This window comes from Babylonia areolata, chromosome 21, assembly GCF_041734735.1.
Source record: "Babylonia areolata isolate BAREFJ2019XMU chromosome 21, ASM4173473v1, whole genome shotgun sequence".
In the NCBI taxonomy this organism is placed as follows: Eukaryota; Metazoa; Mollusca; class Gastropoda; order Neogastropoda; family Buccinidae; genus Babylonia; species Babylonia areolata.
In genome coordinates, this window is record NC_134896.1 from 14,494,234 (window position 1) to 14,514,832 (window position 20,599).

Consider the following 20,599-nt stretch of genomic DNA (forward strand, 5'->3'; position numbering starts at 1 on the left):
GGCTTGGCTCAGTGTCTGTGTGTGTGTGTGTGTGTGTGTGTGTGGTGTTTATGTGTGAGAGGGTTTTGTCATGAACAGGACAGGATTCAAGCCTTTAAAAAATAAATTCTCCAAGAGGAGCTTTGATAAAAACTTTTTTTTTTGCAGAGAAAAACATTATTTTTTTGTGCACAATTCTTGATCTTTATGTTTTCATCCTAATGGACAAGTTTTGTTTCTTTAGTGTTCAGTGTTTAAATATGTCTGGTTCTTTTTCTTGCTTAAGTGTGTGGCAAATCCTGTGGTGTGTGCCTATTTCACTCACTTTTTATTGCTACACATTTCTTTTTAAATTTAGTTTGTTATAGGTTCATTAGAGCTGTAAATAGAGGTAAGACCAAAAAAAACAAAAAAACAAAAACAAACAAACAAAAAAAACCCCAAAAACAAAGCAAAAACAAACAAAAAAATACCCCAACCCCCCAAAAAACAGAAACATAGAAGCAAAACCATAATCAACCCCAACACTAACAAAGATGACGGAAATCGGCTATCGTACGATACAGTTATTTGAAGAGAAATCATACTCTGTTTCGAAACTTACGTAGACAAGAGACTTAATGCATATCGTTCATTAGGACGCTGATTTTTGTTTTTGTTCTGATTGCCCTATCAACCATGTTCTCTCAGCAGGAACTCAACATCACGACTCCCATCCCCCACCAATTCCCCAAGTCACATAAAATTTTACCAAGCTCTATGTTTCTGCTGGAAGGTGGCATAGTACACTAGTACGTACAACTGCAAAGCCATGAAGCTAAAATTTAAAAAAATGGGGGCGAGTGGACAGCAACGTCTCAGAGAAGTACAGCACATGCAGCATACATAAATGTATGGTTTGCTGCCAGTACTGAGATATCAGAGTCCACAGAGGATGAAACTGCAGTCACATCAGGCATACAATTGGCTCTCTCCCACAGAGAGAATTCAAATGGCCCGCAATAGCTTTCTTTGAAGGGTTTCTATTTCTAATTTCCCTTTTTCATCTTTGCTAAGTTTTCTTTTTCTTAACAACAGAAGAGTTGTTAAGTTATACATGAAAACCCAATGTACTGGTCAGGCATTAAAAGCTTTCCTCATATAGTACATGTGTGCATGTGTGTGTGCGACTTTATGCACCATGATATAATGTCAGTGGAAACAAAAAGAAGTAATTTCATTGTACCAGCCATCCATCTGAAAAGATGAGTTTGATGTTGCTGCTGCTGACCATCATATCTTCATAATAGTTCTGTCTTCCACAGCTGCAACGGAGCATATATTTTTGTTTAAAAAATCATTCTTTCTATATTGACAGAATTTGGATTTGTGCAGGTAAAGAGAAACAACTATCATATGAAAGGGAAATAATCTGAGGTTTCAGATCTGGGAAAAAGATTGATTAAATTATGTGCATTAAATTTGGGCACAATGACAGTGTGATTTTCTCCCCCCCCCCCTCCCCCTTTTGTTCAACCACTGCTGCTTCTGTATTTAAGATATAGAAGCAGAAATGGCTGAAGAAAAACAAAAAGTTGAATATTCAAGGCTGAAGAAGCTCACTGGATCAAAATTAAAAATTAATCAAATCTTTTTCTTTCACAGACTTCGAAAGATCTCGAAAATGTTAACCATTTCCTCAGAACCATACAAACCTTGTGTTTTTGCATACCTGTGCATGATTTTTGTGAACAAAATATGTTTTGTTCTCACATTTGATGGATCAAAGACTGTCCAATTAAAATTCATCCTTAAAGTCAAGCTGTACTTTTGTTGGAGCTGATGAGAGTATGTTCCCAAGCTTTGATATAAGGGAAAAGAGGTCGTAGTTGTGCTCTGATCATGAACAAAGGCATCCTTTTTCTAGTCTGGGCCAGGGGAACTGTCAGTTTGTAATATATTTCCTGGTAACCTGACATACTTTGTTTTATAGGCTTCAGTTGACCTGTCAGACTCATTGTTTTATAGGCTTCAGTTGACCTGTCAGACTCATTGTTTTATTGGCTTCAGGTGACCTGTCAGACTCATTGTTTTATTGGCTTCAGGTGACCTGTCAGACTCATTGTTTTATCGGCTTCAGGTGACCTACCAGACTCATCGCGTTATTTCCTTGGGACATCCCCTCACTTGCAAGTCCCTGTATAAAGTTTGTCAGTAGCACTGACTGCCTGCCCTCACTGATGTCTGGTCCATCAGTATTTTCTATCTCTGTACAATTCACTCTCATTTTCTGTTTTTTCCACCGGTTTCCATTTGTCTGCCAGAGTACTAAAATGCTGTTGAGGGTCTTGATCTTCAATGTTTTAGACTGGATTACCCTCTAACTTTGATCTGGACATCATCAACAATGCTGTATCATTTCAAGCACTACTAACACCACCAAAATGCAGGATCTCCTTTGGTCTGTGGTATCATAGTGACCAAACATTGATCAGCCTTTGTGGACTGCAGCAGGGTAAGCCAAGAAGTGGCTATAGAGAGGAGCTTGGGATGATCAGCATGGAGGCAATGCCACTGTGTGCAGGATGGGACAGAAATACAATAGTCTGCTTCACACACACACACACATAATGATACACACACACACACACACAAATATATTTTGTTCAATCACTCTCTCTGGCACTGAAACACAGAAACAAGACATACACACACACACACACACACCGCCAGTTTTGTACTGAGCAGAAAAGCTAACTCATGCTCATTTTCTCTGTTTTACTTCAAAGAAACATTTCATTCAGCCCCTGGATTCATGACCACTATTTCATTCTGAATTACCTTTGCATATATGAATACTAAAAGCGAGTATCATATTTCATTGCAACAAACCCCTTCAGTTTCTCTCTTGATCTTCAACCAGTTCAGGATAATTTTTTTGTGGTAACAAAGAAAAGGTGATCAAAATTTGATGCAGTTTAAAACAAACAGTATAAACAGAAGAAAGAAATTAGGATATGGTGGAGAAGGGTGACAAATGCAATCCAAAGACTTCTGGGCAATGGGTGCATCAAACTTGCGTTTCAACTTTTAGGTTCAAAACCTCACTGTGCCTGGTCAGTAAGAGGTGGTTAGTTGTTTGTTATTTCTTGACATCTCTGATCACCATATGTCCAGACCTGCTGGCCCCTGAACTTCCACCATGTAGGCAATAAAGATTCAACACTGAATATCTTATAGAAATGCAGTCAAATGTATTCAGCACGTGCTGATTCTGCCAACGCAGGACTGATGCCTAATTGTATGGTAAAAATGGTCATGCATATAACATCCAAATCATAATTGAAAACATGTATGTTTGTAGGAGACAAAAGAAGCAGCATCCAAAGGTAACAGTTGATAACACTTAACAAAATGATATTATTTCTCATACCCACATCTGCTGCCTGCACCACATGACATATGAAAGAGAATGCTTCTTTAACGGAACAACAAATCCAGAAGTTTCATTTCATCTTCTGAGTGTATGTGTTAGCTTGTGGGACTTTTGGTGTGTATGGATATATTTATGTACTCAAGCACTTTTGTGTGTGTGTGTGTGTGTGTGTGTGTGCGTGTGCGCGCGTGCGTACATCCACAAATTTTGTTCTCTTCCATGTCCATCATTCAGGGACGCAGGTGATTTGGTGGCAAAAATATGGATCTCAACTCAAGTACAGTAAATATGAAATGCTTTAAAACCAGAAATTTTACAAACCAGCCAACACCTGGTTATGATTTTTCATTTTTTGCAAACCCAACACTGACTTTTTTGGAAGTGGTGTTGCACGCACGTATGTGTGTCCGAGTGCGTGTTGGTGTGTGGTGCATGTGGGTATGTAAAGGAGAGTGAGAGTGAAGAATGAAGAATTGGTAGTGTTCATATGTATGCTTGTTCATTCAGCAGGATCAAATTACCATTTTACTCCAATGAATAATCTAGCGCAAAACATGCATCCACTTCATTCAAACACCAGTTCATGGCTGTAGTTTCATAGCGACATCTCTTCAGTCTCACAACAAATTCACCTGTTCCCTGTCATCTACTTTCACACCAAACAACTCAACCCACACAAACGTTTTCCATGACGCAAATGGGTCTCTTTCATGTGTCCGACTGGGTCTCATACCCCAGGCCTTTGCGGCTGCGTCGTGGGTAGGCAATGACAGGGTCTTGATGCTGATGCCGATCCCCGTCAGGCCCCAGCCCTGTGCCTGGGTTCCAGCCCATGTTCAGCAGCATCTTGTTGCCCAGGCTGCTGTCAGGGATGGGCAATGCCTCCACCCTCACCGGGCCTGCACAACACACACACAAACATACACACACACAAAAGGCACACACACACACACACACAAAATGCGTACGCACACACAAAACGCACACACACATACGTAGCACAACACACACACATATATATATATCATACTGCATTTTTCTAATACATGATGTGGTCATCATCATCGTGTCAAAAGTAGCTGTGGTTAGTAGCTTCCCTTAGTAAATTGTTTCCTTCTGTTTATGGATGCAGCATCCTCTTTGACAGCAGCCTTATTTCATTCCTGCAGCCTGTGGACCAAGCAGCTAAATTTTCTCAGTGGACCCGTACATACAACACACTGCCAAACATAATCATTATAAATCCAGCAATGATCTGAAAATGACATAGAAAACCTTGCCGAACCAGAGGTGAACAATATAAAACATTTTCCAGATCCAGAAATGCATTTTAATATTGAAGACTACATATGTAAGACTTTCTTGTTGAGAAATATTGCAAAGACCCTAACTTCAATCACACACAAGCACACATAAACTAACCCATAGCTACACCCACCCACACACCCACAGACCCTGTGTGTGAAATGTTGTGCAGAAAAAAACAACCCTGACTTCAATCACACACAAACACACACTTTACCCATAACTACACCCACTCACACCCACCCACATCCACACACAACAGTTCAAACCAGTGTCACATACCTTCCTCACTGGGGTCAAGGGGTGGAGGTGGTGTCTGCCGAAGACGCTTGTAGTCCCCAGACTGACTGCTGTAGCCGCTGTTCCAGCTGGCACCAGGACTGATGTGGCTTCCAGCAGGAGGAGTGCCCTGCATGGAGCTCCAGCGCTCTTGGTCTTGCAGGAAGCGCATCATGGTGTAGCGCGGGATCTGAGGAGGGGAAAAAAACAACACTTTTTTAATACGGAGGAAAAAAAAAACCCATAACAAAACCACTTTGTTCTTAATCTGAGGACTCACTCAGTAATTGAAGACAAGATAAGACACAATGTACACCTGACATGCTCTCATAGTAGGTTTTTAGTGGGTTACACTATGATTGTTGTAATGGAGGTGCGAACAAATGTCTACACAATAAAATACATATGGTCTCCAAACCATGGGCTGATCATTCCATTAAAAACAAGCAACAGAAAACAAAAATCTGTGCTTTGCATTTCCAAGTGGGCCAGAAAAAAACATGATTCAGTCCTTAAGATATTCTCTAAATATTGTTCAGTTGCAACCTACTCATGAACTGATGTGCACACTGATGCTGGCAGTTATCAAGAAAACACCAAGGAGATTGAGACTCATACAGATACATCTATTAAATATGTTTGCATATATTTTGCCTTTGTATATCCGCACATCTTTATGCCCGCACCCACTCCACACCCAAAAAAAAGAAGACAAAAAAGAAAAGAAATTAATAATTGAGAAAACTACTTGCACAATTTATAGTTCATAGAAAAACAAACATCAGAAACAACTCAACAACACACAGAAATCTACATACAAGTTGCTTGCATGCAACTTGAGTTCATATGCACACTGTTCAAACCAAATGTTGAATAAATAAAATAGTCAATGGAAAAGCACCAGATAGCTTACATTTCCTTTCAACTTTCTCCTGCCGATGCGAATCTCTCTGCCACCCTGCAAAATACACACAATGTCACAGCAGAACAAAACAAAAAGTTTTCATACAAGTAGCGCACCAACATCCATGCAAGTGTTTCCGCATGCTTCATTCTTATTCACAGGCAGTGTACATGAAAGTGTAAGAACGTGCCAAGTAAATATTATGACTAAGGTGAGTGCATGTGCATGCAAGTAAAAGAGTTAGGGGAATGGAGTGGTTGGTGAGGAAAGACAGAGAAAAATAGATACAGACAGACAGAATCAGGATGAGAAAGGAAACGCAGATTAAGATTAAAAAAACATGTTTTAAGCGACAGATACAGGACAAAACGTCCATAACAAATGGCCCCCTCCCCCCACCCCACCCCAAGAGATGATAAACTAAAAAAAAAAAAGAAAAAAAAAGAAGAGAGAAATGTCTTGTTACTGACGCTTGGTCCTCATGGTTTTCTTTTTGTCTTTTTCTTCTTCTGCAGTTCAAACACAGAACATCAAAAACCAGCAAACAAACACACCCAAAGGATTTGTTACTTAAATTCAGCCATTCATTTCACAAGTGTCCTGTTCAAATATGATTGCATTAAACAAAACAAACCCAAAAGATAAAACTTTGAACAGAAACGCATATTTCGTGCTTTTTAATTATGCACACACTCTTCCAACTGTTTGTTTCATCTGGGCATTTCCTATGTTTTCAATGTAACAACAGCCAAATAAACATTAATTTCCATACATAACCACACACCACTAAAGTGTATACATGCGCATATATCATACTTAGACACACACACCCAACGTGCACAATACCTCTGTTTGGGCCATGAACCTGTCCATACGCTTGCGGAAATTTCTCTGTGAAGTTCTGGACATGAGGGACAGGGCCCCTGACAGGATCTGGTCAAACTCCTCTTGCCCTGGAGACATGCTGCCATCTATGATGCCATCCCCATCCCACCAGGGGATCATCTCTGGCACTCCGCATTCTTCTGTCTCATGGAAGAAGTCGCTCTGTTCATCGTCCGCTGAAAACAGTAGGTTACTTACGCATTTTCATTGGCTCACAATTTTTTTTTTTTTTTTTTTTTTTAACAATTTTTACTCAGTATTGCCCATTCAGAATGTTATAAACTTATGTTGCCGTACAAATATTGCATAATTCTTACATACCATTATCATGTCCTCAGAGTTTTGTGAAGCATCTTGCTCAATGCACAATACAAATAATCTTAATCAGCATTATGAGTGTGTTATGAACTTTGGTTGACTTACAAATATCACATAATTCTTGCATTGCATCATATCATGAGAGTCTTATGAAGCATCTTGCTCAATGCACAACACAATTTTTACTCAGCATTATGCCTGTTCAGTATGTTACAAACTTTGTTTGCCAAACAAATTTCACATAATTTTTACACTGAATTATTATATCTTGAGTGTCCTGTGAAGTATCTTTCTCAGCGCACAACACAATTTTTACTCAACATTGTACCCATTCAGTCTGTTACAAACTTGTTCTCTTACAAACATTTAATAATTTTTACACTGCATTATATCTTGAGTGTCCTGTGAAGGATCTCTCTCAATGCACAGCACAATTCTTACTCAGCATTATATGCCCATTCAGTATGTTATGAACTTTGATTGCCTAATAAATATTACATAATTCTTACATTGCATTATATCTATTGAGTCAAGTGAAATGCCTATTTCAATAGTGCATTACAATCATTGTTCATGTTCAACCGTCAGCTTTTGTACATGTTCTATCATCATCATATGAGCAATGGCTCAGTGGTAATACTAAGAGCATACATCAAAGCATTATGTCCCAGGTCTGGCTGCTGAAGTGGGAAAGTATGTGCCTTATTCATAAGCTAATCTAACTGCTGTCTCTCAAGGAAGGCAGAGAACTGAAGTTTCATCAGGGTCTTATTCCAAAGAGACCAAGGAGAAAGCATTCCACGTAAAATATTGATGAAAGATCTTTCTTGGATTTCCTTTCTACCTGAGCTGCACTGTTCTATACAGATACATAAAGTCCTGATTTAAATATAAAAAGAACTTACAAAAAAACCCACAAAAAACAAACAAAACAACTGTAGCATGAAGGTTTCCTGATTGTACATTCCAAATACCAACAACACAAGTCAGCAAGTGTTCAACAGTCCAAGGGAAGCAACTCTTTATTTTCCTGCATGTCATGATCTGTCTGATCATCCAAGCAAAGCCACTGTTTATTTCTTAGAATTTTGTTAATATTTTGACAGCAAAATTCTAAACCATTCAGTCTGCATTTGTGGAAAATTACAAAAACTGGCTAATTTCAGTTAACACCTGCATGGTGAATGAGTGACCAAATTTTTTGGAATGATTCACACTTCAAGCATGTGATGTGTATGATGTAAATAAATCATTAATGCATAATACTATGTCAAATACAGGACATGTGAAGCATATTATCTAAGAATCACATCTATTATTTTACACTTTATACACTGAATGTATAATTTTTAAAAAGGCTGTCAAATAAAACAATACATGCTTATGAAAAAAAAAAAAAAAAAACAACAACCCCACTTCAAACTAACCAAAGCATATGTTTTTCACTATTTGAATCATTATGAACAGTAAAAAAATTAACAATAAACCCACTTATGACTGACAATTCTTCACTGACAATACTGTGACATGAAAAACAACAACAAAACAAACCCAACCCAGCTTATCATTTGACAGAAAATCTCTATCATTTGGCACCAAATCTATCATGAAACTTGAGGAAAGTGGATAGATCTGTTTAACTGAAAAGTGAGAGTAAAAAGAGCAGTCTACATTTTTCACTTACCCTCCCTGCCCTCATCTGCGTTGTTGTAGACATCACTGTCTACCTCACTGCTGCTCAAAGAGCTGCTTTCTCTGCAAGTATTTGCATCAACAGAATGCAGTCAGAGATCATATTGGTGTTTTCACTGAAAGGGAAACCACACAAAAAAACAACAACAAAAAACAAAACAAACCAAAAAAACCCAGAAAAACCCCAAGATGTGACCGAGCAATTGCACCCTATTCATCACACAAATATGTATGTGTGTGAGTGTGTGTGTACACACACATGCACACATCAGTGGAGCAGTGGTGTACAGTAGTGGTAATGTGCCTGACTAGGAAGTGAGTGTCCATGGGTTCGAGTCCTGCGTGGGCTGGTTTTTTTTTTTCTTCCTCTCTTCTCTTCCACGCATCACTGAGTCACTGAGTGGTGGTCTGGATGCTACTCTTTCGGATCAGCCAATAAACCCATGTTCCTTACGTAGCATGTACTTCTGATGAGATGATAAACCCTGAACCTGTATGTAGCATGTACTTAGCACACACAGACAACTTACTACTGCAGAACTAAAAAAAGGTGATCTAATGGTAAAACAAATATATATACAAGCAGAAAAAAAAGAGAAGAAAAAAGAGAAGGTGCTATACTGTGGCAACACGCTCTACCCAAGGACAGCAGCCCAGATTTCACACAGAGAATATGTAGTGACAAAAAGCAATAAAAAAAATATACAGATACATGGAAGCACGAATGTGCATGTTCAAGTAAAGTAACAACATGGAGACTGGAATGAATGACAAAATAAAGTTAAAGCATTTGTTAAATGTGTGTATAACATTTTAGCAAAAACAATCCACTTAGATGTTCCAATCAAAATTGTAAAAAGGACCCTCCATTTCTGAATATAAGTGAATCAGCAGAAATTATCTTAAAAAAAAACAGCACCTGCACTGAATGAACATTAAACAATACAGACATAAACACATCAACCACTGTGTCCTTAATCATTCCAGGAGACATTTATGACCCACCCACTCCCGATTTCTCTCACAGAAATTTTGAGGAAACAGTTAAGACAAATGTTGCTTAACAAATGTTACAATGCATAAAACAGATTTGAAAATAGTTTTTTTTTTTCATTTCATAAAAAATTATACAAAGATAAAGACTGAAAGGGAGAAAGAGAAGAAAAAGGAACAGAGGATCTTACTGCGATAAACTGGCCATGTCCATGCAGTCCATGTCAAGACCGTTTTTATCTCTATCACATCGCTGATCCATGGCCTTCACCTCCCTTTGACTTTTGCTGCCCCGCTTCCGCTTCCCTGGGATGATGCTCTGCATGCAGCCTGGAGAGCGAGAGCTCCCTGGATGAGCATGATAATAGTGAATGACTCGTCTCTGTTCTGAAGCACTGCTTGTGGAGGGCATCGAGGTTGGGGTGGAGCATCTCTTTGTGCAACCTTCTCCCCCACTGCCCGACTGGCTAATGGTTTGCAATGAGTCAACAGCCATGTGCTTGAACCGTCTCCGCCTTCGCTGGGGTCTCATGGGAGACAGGTTCTCCGTGAAGGAGTCAGACTCCACAGGTGGGACAGGCTCTGACACAGGCACCTTCAGTCTCTGCTTGGGGTAAGCCAAAGAGAGGTCATCGGAATCACTGTGGGTCACTACACTGTTATCAAGATGGTCTCTGATGGCTTCATCCACACTGCTCTCTGACGCTTCACTGATGGTGCCGCGTTTTCCACTGTACATGTTGCAGGTTGCTCGGCGCGCCGCTCTCCTTCGCTTGTGGTATCGCCTGGCCACCGCTCCTGATGAGATGGCGTTTTCCTGTGTGCAGGTGCTGCGCGGGCAGCTCTTGGCGCTCTCCTCAAGGGCTGTGCTCAAGTCCTGCACCAGTTCGTCCATCCTGTTGATGTTGTGGTTGGAAAACACACGCAGATTTTGGAAGTCTTGCACAATGTTATTCTCCATCTGGCTCTGTGAAAAACTGAAACACATGAGTGAATAGAGATTAGAATCAAATAGGAAGCTTCTGGTACTTTACATCAACATCTCCTTGATTACTATTACTTTAGGTTTAAGCAAAGTGTACCGCTTTACTTTATCAATCCCTGCCCTTTAATTTATACTTCTCTATAAAACAAAAGTTTCATACTCTAAAATCAAACAGAAAATGAACGAACAAAAAACTGTCACTGATCTTCTTGCACCGTTACGCCCCTGCCCAACTCACTGTTCAGACTGAGGACCACAGAAAACATAATCACATAATAATAATTGTGGCTACTGATACATAAAACCTAGTATCAGAAGGATCAAATTTGAAAAAAATAAGTAAATATAAGGAAACAGAATGTTCCATGCATTTCATTTGATACAGCATCATCATGGCATGATCATGATGGCACAAGATGGCCTAAACCTGATAGAAAAGTGTGAAGGATGGAAATGGGCTGTTACACTTAAAACATATGATAACACTGTTAATTGTTACACATAATGTAAGTTTGTAACTCAATGTTAAAATTAAACATGAAAACATTCTGGATCCAAGTTGTAATGCAGTCATGAGTAACAATTTACAAAACTGTCACATTAACTACGGATCATATCTACCAGGCAATAATAATATTTGTCTAAAAAGCAACTTAAAATGCTTGCGACTATCTTTTTAAACCTTATGTTTTTGCTTGTCATTGTTTCTTTATCTTTAATGCTTGCCATTGTTTCTCTATCTTGAAAAAAAGAAAAGAAGCATAAGACATAGACTGATATTAACATATTAAAAACAACACAAGGTAATCAAAGGTGTCAGTGTCAGTCTGTGCTCTGTGTGTGCATACTCTTTCACAAAGTAACAATCTTTGTGATAGATTCTCAGACAGTAAAACCTACATCAGTATAAACTTTTAATGTTAAGTTAACATTGTATTGTCTTCATGGATTTAAAATGAAGCTGAGCCATTTCAGCAGTTAAAAGTAACACAAATTATAAACATATTGTTATAAACTAATAAAATATATTTTTTCAAATAATACACACTCCACTTCCAGTTATCATTTTCCTGTCTGCAAGCTTGCTTGGTAATAACTTTGAGGACAGATATTTTTGCATACAGCAGCAAAGTCAATAGTAGAGTATTGCAGTCACCGAGTCATAATAGCACAAAATTTCAAATAAATCAAATATAATAAGCCTTTGCAATCACACAAGGTCTGACATACATGTATTAAAGATTTAAGATCTAGAGCTCTCACAATGTGACACACACACATGATCATATCATAATATAAATGCCAACAAATGCACAATAATAATTATATTCCACAGAGTCTTCAAGTTCAATATATTAACTTTAAAAAAAATAAAAAAATTTTACGCCACATGTCAAACACTGCATATAAAGTGGTGCTGTGGCCTTGTGGTTATCGACTAGAAAGCCGGTGCCCATGGATTCAAGTCCTAGTATATGGACAAGTGTTTTCAATCTCCCCCCCCCCCCCCCCCCCCACTACAGCTGGAGTGGGTAATCTAGGTGCTAGTTTTTTTGGATGAGACAATAATTTGAATAAATCAAGGTCTTACGTTCAGCATGCACCTGACTTAGCACACTTAAACAAACTAAAGGCAACAAAAGGAGTGTCCCTGGCAAAATTCTGTAGAAAAATCCAAGCGCACTCACACTTATAGACAGAGAAAAAGATGGGTTATGTTGATGGGATGGGATGATGTGCTCTCCATATGAGCAACAGCCCCAATTTCATACAATTTGTTGTAACAAAAATTCAACTGAGCAATAAAAAAGATGCAATTAAAACATGAAATTAATAACAAGAATATCACAATATAGTGACAGTTGCATAATTTGAATTTGGAACACTGAAATGTCTGTCACTCATTATTTTCACTACAGTAACTGTCACCTCAGTCTTGTCTCATCACTACCAAACACAAAGTATATATATATATATATATATATATAATATAAATCTGGACTTAATAATATAAATGTGATTCTTTGTGTCTGACCATGATGTTGAACAGGTGAGCAAATGCCAACATTAAAACGGGTCAGGATCCGGACCGTTTCAATGGCCAATAGTTAATGACGCAACCGACTTGTGGGTAAAAAACGCACTCAACTACTTGTTATTCTTTCTGTTAAAAATGAAGGGCATTCAAGACTTAAAAAAAACAACAACTACTGGCAGTGGTACTACACTCTTGTAACCCTATTTTAAACGGGCAGGGTTTCCACTGTGTCTTCTGTCTTTCGTTTTCATATGGCTCAGAGGTTAGTTAAAAAAATAGAGGCGGTGCCCTATATATTTCATATTCCTGATCCATTCCGTATTTTGACTTTTTTTTCCTCATCGAAACATACCAGGTGAAAGAAAGAAATCTTTCCAGTAAATATGTCGGACTGCAAAGACTACACTGAAAACACAACTTAATGGAAATCACATCTTAAAAAAAAAAAAGAAAAAAAAAAGGGAGAAAATTCATAGCAGTTCACATGACTTCTACGCACTGCACGTCACGTCGTCAGTCAGTGTGATCGACAACACGAGGAGCGAAAACATTATAACCATAAATGGAACACATTACACGTGGTAAACGAATGATTCGTACTGTATGCATTGCAATGAAAGATGAGGATGAAGATATGGGCTGATTAGATGGAAAACAAAACCCGTGATCAGCAGTTTTTCAGCAGCCAGTAATCCCAGATTCTCCGTCAGAGGCCATGTTGATTTATTTACGTCTCGCGCTTTCTCGATCTTCACGCGTTGAGCACCACACACAACCAAGATGGAGACCAAGCCGAACAAGAGAGGCGACCCCAGCAGCTTGAAGTTTGGGAAAAACCTGTATACACACAGCACGCCTAGGTATTGTACTTTTCGACGAATGTAATTAGTTTAGAAAGTTGTTTGCAATGTAATAAACTTTAAATATTCGTCCAGAAAAGAATTAGCCATGGTTTTATTTGGGTTGCCATGGGGGTTACCATAGACGCCTTATGCATTGCGATCAATGATTTCTCTTATACATTATTTCTTGAGTAAATTAAAGGAAATATATACTGAAGTTGATATGTATTCCATGATTTCAGAGTCCCCGAATCTTCACGCCTGCATCCAATGGTGCCTCAGCTTTACGTACAGGAATGGAAAACTGATATGAAAAACAGAGAGCTCATCACTCAGGTGAAACTTTTGCTGCAATAGTTACTTGTTACATCATATATATCTAGATCTAGAGATATATGAACCAGAAGGTTCACCAGCTATCAACTGCATATCAGAGTCTATAAAGCCAGTTAAAACGAGGTAGCGAAAATGAAAAGACAATCAGAAATGAAATCTTTTGATTTGAAAGCCAACTGCATGAAGTCTAATAAGTGAATAAGTGTAATAAGAATATTTATAAAATACAGTGAAATATTCAAAGTGAATAAAAGAACAGACAAGAAAAGTATATAAAAAAGAGAGAAAGAAAAAAAAACAACAACCCAAAACCCACGCACTCAACAACAGAAAAAGATATCCCTGGTTGCCAACCACACAGAAAGTTGAAAGAAGCAGTTTCCCAAAGCTGAGAAACTGCCTCATTATATCCTACAAGAGAGAGAACCTTTGAAGGAAAATAAACATGAAATACCATTATATGATATGGATAAAATAAAATAAAAAAGTACTGAAAGTGAAAAGCTTAACAGACACACTGAAAAACAACTCTCTCAATTGACTCTTTTGGACATCATGATCATGTTACTATATTGGGTGTTTTTGTTTTCAATCACATTGTACCTACCTCCCTTTTGGAGGATCAACGGATAGCCAAGAGTTATTTTGATTTTGTGTTGTCTCCCCCCCCACCCCCCCTTCCCTTTTTTTTCAGTTCAGGCCGTTAATATTCAAGGTGCCTTTCACTTTCATTTCTTGAAATTAACTTACTGAAAAATCTCTGAAATGGAGTTGATAACTGATGAGATATGCTCTAACAGACTTACGCAGGTAACCCTTTCCAAGAGTTGTCTCTCTTTTACAATTTTACTGAGATGATTTTCACTCATTTAAAACCTTTCTTTCTTTTTTCAAACTTGAATTTTGTTCATCATGTAACTGGAGGTTTCTAAAATAGCTCACTATTTGTGAACTGTTACCTTGCAGTCAGTGAGCGGACTAAATAACCAGGAATGAAGAAAAGAAAGAAAAAAGAATGAGTTACATAAAACACAATCAGAAAATGAGACTGAGTAAAGACTTTACTAAAAACAGCAAAAACAAGCAACTGACAAAGAAAGAAACAAAATGAACTGATCCACACCATACTATGGACTGAATTTAGACAGTGTGATTTGTAAGTTTTGTATGTTATTTTTATATGTGCTACAAGCCAATAATTTATTATGTTATCAAGATGAGTTTAGAAATAGTCCTTTTTATTTACTTCCTTTTTATTCAAACGTTCTGCTCTAAGTCTCAGTTGATAAAGAGGATAATATTTTTGTTAAAATTTATTTGAGTTGCATGTTTTTTTGAAAAAGTCACGTTGGCTGTGTGTCTTTACAGTAAATTCCTTTCATTTACTTTTGTTCACTTCATGAATTCAAAGTGACCCAAACCTATTATATTTTGACTATTTTTGCAAAACGGAATAATTTTGCTAAATCATTGAAAATGTGTGTGAACAAGTGAGAGACTATTGCACATCATACAGATCTGATAAATTCATCCTTTTTTTTTCTCCCCTACCTAGATATTTTTTTCCTTACTTAAACATTTTTTCCTTCTGAGGGTGTGTGTGTTAGTCCTTTGATTTAACATCCATCAACTTTCAGAGATATTAGAGTATATATGTGTGTGTGTTTGTGCATATGTGCATGTGCATTTGTTAATGTGTTTTAATGTGGAACTGTTAGAAGAATCAGGAGAGAAAAATTTTCCAGAGAAAACAAGAACATGGCACTTACTTCAGGTTTCCCTTTGTGCAGAATTCTCAACGTGGTGGAGTCCCAAACCTGGAGCATGATGAGAGCCTGTTCTTGGAGAAGAGGGAGCAGATGTTCTACAATGTAGAGAACCCCAACCGTGTGGAAACCAAGTACAACATCCCCGACAGAGCGGAACTGCTGCGTCCTGATTTCCACAATGAGATGTCACGCTATCAGAGTGAGCTCATGTTCCGCCGAGACACCGACACAGTCTGAATACGTGAACTGGCAAGCTTGTCTTTCCTGCATGGTGTGATTTTTTGGTTGAAAAAAAAAAGTTGCTGTTTGTTTGTGTTGCGTTTGTTGAATGTACATGTAAATCAAGCTCAAAACAGAGTTGATGTTTATGCAGAAGCATAAACACACACACACACACACACACACACACATATGAACACACACACCCAAACACATACACTCAAACACATGCACACTCAAACACACACACACACCCAGAGTGATATTGTTTTCTGTTTGAAGTGTTGACTATGTGCCAAATTTCCCTGCTCATACAGTGGATGACATAAGACATGATAATGTTTAATCTGATTACAGTGAGTCTCCAGTTTAGCCTGTATCTGTTTTAAAACAGAGTATGTATATTAAGATATGTGCATTTTATGACCAATCAGTATTGTGCAGACTATACAGTTTATTTTAGTTTTACTCATGGCAAATAACAAATTTATTAAACGTTTTTGACAATCCGAATGCTTACATTTCGATGCATTTCCATCATGTGTTTCCTAAATGCAGAATTGTGTATTTGCTTTGAAAAAGTTTATTTGTGAATAACGAACAATGAAAGTAAATACATGAATACATACATACATACATATATATATATATATATATATATATATATGAAAACGTAATGAAAATGAGTATATCCCAAAGGCCATTAGAAAACAGTATCAGTATTATTTTTATGCATGTTTGTAAAGATGTACTATTGCTTATTTTTCCTCCAAGTAGAAGGCATAACAAAAAATCAGTATTATCTTAATTTATCAAGAATAGATGAGTTTCATGCAAAAAAGTGACAGTTTTCTTGTTTCCAACAGTATTATTAAGCATGACAACATGTTTATTGTTTGCCTGCTTTATTCCTGCATTGTTTGACAGTTTTCTTAGCTGAATTTTTAAAAAAATAAGTTTCTTTTTACTTTTATTGTTTATATTGTTATTATTCTAAACTGTTGTTTTCAGATTGTTCTTTCTGCTGTTTTTTTTTTTTTTTTTTTTTTTTTTTTTTTAATAAGTTTTTTTCAAAGCCTTTATTGTTTATATCATTATCATTCTAAACCGTTGTTTTCAGATTGTTGTTTTTGCTGTTATCAATGTTACTTGGTTATCTTGTTTCTGCGAAACCTCGAATCTTGATATTTTTTGTGCACACATTATGTGCATGCAAGTCATCACTTTTGTAATACTTTTTTACAAATTAAAGTGACAGTTCATTTTATCTAATTTACAATTGAACTTCTTTGTATTCCCCCCCCTTTTTTATGATCTGTGCTTTCCTTCTTCTTTTAACAGAATAAAAAGTATTTTTGCAGACATTTGTTTTCAATTGAATGAATGAATGAATGGAAGGGAATTTTTAACTTGTACAATCTTTTACCATGGAAAAAAAAGTTGTCATAACTTATAATAATTATTCATGCATTACTTTGCTGATTGGGAGAAGTTAAAAATGTATGTAATATTACCTGGTCATTATGTGTGTGTGTGTGTGTGTGTGTGTTGTGTTCTGAGAAACCGGAAGTTTTGCTTGATTAATTTCAGTGCTTGTACTTTTGGGTCTAAACTGCTGAATAAAAAAACCCAACAAAAACAATAAAGCATCGAAAAGATAAAATTTATTGGTCCTCACTATGTATTGTCTATTAGATGCCTCCCCATAGTTTTTTTTTCTCAGGTTAAAAAAAAAAGACATAGTTTGCACAGCAGCAGCAGCAGCAGCAGCAGCAACAACAACAACAACAACAACAACAACAACAACAACAACAACAACAACAACAACAACAACAACAAGAGAATCTATATTCAATACTTTGTTGAACAAAAGAGACCCATGTTTTCCACAGAGGCAGTATATGTTCATGTACATTTTGGATGAGAAAAAACCCACACATATGCCCCCAAAAGTGTTAAAAAGTCCACATACAAGACAAATTGTGGATATGTATATGTTTTTTTTCTCAACCTTGTTCATTAGTTGCTGTTGTTTTTCATTCATTTAAATGAACATTAAGAAATTGTCCAATATATTGCACAAAGGAATTTGAGGATAACCTGGAATTTTTTAGCATTTGAGTACCACAGTTGAAGTGTTTTGAGTTTTAAATGTCTCTGATTTTTTTCTGATTCACGATACTTTTTTTTTTCTTTTTGCTCCCACGCCGCTCATTCCGAGTCCCCCCACCCCCCTTTTTTTGTTGGTTTTTTGGTTGTTGTTTTTTTTGCTTCCACGCCACTCATTCCAAGTCCCCCATACATGGCCGCACGCACCGATCTATTTATAACAGGTTCATCTGTCATCGGCCCAGCGTCGGCAGTCCGTGGGGAAACCATCGATGTTAGGTCGCCAGGAGGACACACACCAGAGGAGACACTACACTGCTGCTGAGTCACTTCGGTGGTGTTCAGTGGTGCCTGTTCTGATTTGACGTACTTAGTACACTAACTACTAAGCCCCCTACTGGCGACAATAATGGCTTAGTCGCGGAGCCAGACTGAGTGAGCGTTCCTCCCAGAGTAGATACCGTCATCACGTCCCTCCAACAACAACCACCCATGAATCTACCGACACTGAAAGGACATTGGCAGGATTCATCCCAAGCACGGAAGTGGAGGGGTATCGAAACTGAGGTCACCAAGAGAGCAGGCCACGACAGGCCATATGATTTGGGACTTTTTTTGTTTTGTTGTTGTGATGATGATGAAGAAGGAGGGGCAGGATGGCGATGTTGATATAACGATGTTGTTGTTGCTGCTGCTGCTATGGAGGTTCATTTAGGATTGGGACTACGTGACAAGGCTGTACTATACGCTTCCTGTCAAAATGATACACAGGCACGAGAGATACAGACACTTGCAGTGTTGGTAAGGAAATTAGAGCAACACACCCAAAACCGCACATCCGTGAAGTGATGATACTCGACTGTGTGGTCCCAGTCTTCCCATTTAATTACGCCCATCCTGTAGCACACTCAGCCCGGGGTATGAGCCGGCCGCGGGCCGAAAAACCCACCTACGCTGGGATTCGAACCCGCGTCCTCCCAGCCGTCAGTCTGCGACACTAGCTACTTCGCCACGGCGGCTGGTTGATCAACGACACTTAGCTAGAGTTATGATTACGATGTGTTAAAGACGTTTTGATTTTGTTCAGCATCATGGAAGCACATGGGGAAAACAGCTCGAGTATTTTCTATCGAATGCTACATTTGAAATCATTTCAACACACACACACACACACACTTACACTTTGTCATCGATGACATTATTTACACGATCATTCTTATTTATAAGAAAACTCCAATTAGTGGAAACCTGAAGGCCTCAGTGTTGGAGAACATAATGATTCACAACACAAACAAACAACAATGAAACGAGAAACGTGCATAGGTCCATGTTTGGTGTTTGTTGTTGCACTCTCAGACAGGATAATATTTCAAAACACGTTTTATTTATTGAATGATAAATATATACACGTTTTCATGATAATACACTGAGCAAGAATAGCATTGAACACTAAGTCCAGTAGCATGTCATATTAACCTGTTGACCACGCACATTAGCACACACACACACACACACACACACACACACACACACACACACACACACACACACACACACACACACAAACGGACATAAACACACATCTGGTCTGTCATTTTGTGGAGAGTTAGAGATGTACCTTATCAATTGCACTGTGTTGTGTGCGGGCGTATCAATGTGGACAATTACGCGCTCTCTCTCTGTGTCTCTTTCTCTGTGTGTCTCTGTCTCCGGCGCGCGCTCCCTCCTTTCCCACCTTTCTGATTTATTCTTTAAGCGATAACATTCAAATGACAAAACTGATACTTTAACATAACAAAATGTCATCAGAATGTGTGACGGGATATTAAGCAAAAATCCTCATCACTCCGTCTCAGACTCCACTACTGAGAAAACAGTGTTTTCAAATGAAGACTCGGCCGATGATGTCCTCACCACGTAGAATCAGAACAGGCCCATTGAACACCATCAAAGAGACCCAGCAGCAACGCGGGATCTGCTCAGATGAGTGGTCTCATGGATACCCAACGTACATTGCTCCCTGTGGAATGTCGGCGTGGTGGGCTGTGTGTGTGTGTGTGTGGGGTGGGGGGTGGTGGGGGGGAGGTGTGTGTGTGTGTGTGGGGGGGGGGGGGGGGGGGGGGGGGGGGGGGGGGGAATCAGAATACCGGCGTGAGAATACTGCGACTTGGAGGGTACGGATGATGGGGCAAGAAAGAGTGAGAGCGAGAATGAATGAACGCATGAAATTTCTTTAATGCTTTTTTACATTCAGATCACGCCCTCGGGTGAGGATGGGTGGGTTAGGGGTGGAGGGGGTGGGGTGGGGGGTGGAGCGGGGTTGGGGGGGGGGGGGGGGGGGGCGGCAGACAGAGACAGACAGATAGAAAAGAGTCAAGAGTAAAAACAACATCTGCATTACTCAAGGATGAAGATTTTAAACAATGTCTAGTTCTCAAGCCTGTCCCTATAGCGACAAAAACATCAACACTACTACTACTACTACGACTACTACTACCAATTGTTATCATTATCGTTAACTGATGTGATAA

At 38.5% G+C, this 20,599-nt stretch overlaps 2 protein-coding genes across 3 annotated transcripts; one reads left to right on the forward strand and one right to left on the reverse strand.

Annotated features, from left to right (window-relative positions):
* Positions 1-2,721: 2,721 nt before the first annotated feature.
* On the reverse strand, positions 2,722-13,532 carry LOC143295875 (G patch domain-containing protein 2-like). Of its 2 annotated transcripts, none has more exons than XM_076607539.1 (7): positions 13,455-13,532; positions 9,962-10,747; positions 8,770-8,840; positions 6,729-6,943; positions 5,892-5,936; positions 4,982-5,168; positions 2,722-4,293 (listed from the first exon to the last, which is right to left on the reverse strand). In XM_076607539.1, exons 2-7 carry the CDS (start codon positions 10,729-10,731, stop codon positions 4,103-4,105), a joined length of 1,479 nt encoding a protein of 492 aa, XP_076463654.1. In that variant the 5' UTR covers positions 10,732-10,747; positions 13,455-13,532; the 3' UTR covers positions 2,722-4,102. The 2 variants fall into 2 exon arrangements, with proteins under 2 accessions (XP_076463654.1, XP_076463653.1); XM_076607538.1 differs by having other exon boundaries at positions 13,394-13,525.
* LOC143295876 (uncharacterized) lies at positions 13,441-16,915 on the forward strand. The gene is made up of 3 exons (XM_076607540.1): positions 13,441-13,653; positions 13,878-13,971; positions 15,762-16,915. The coding sequence occupies exons 1-3, from the start codon at positions 13,574-13,576 to the stop codon at positions 15,975-15,977; spliced, it is 390 nt and encodes a 129-aa protein (XP_076463655.1). The 5' UTR covers positions 13,441-13,573; the 3' UTR covers positions 15,978-16,915.
* The last annotated feature ends 3,684 nt before the right edge of the window (positions 16,916-20,599 follow it).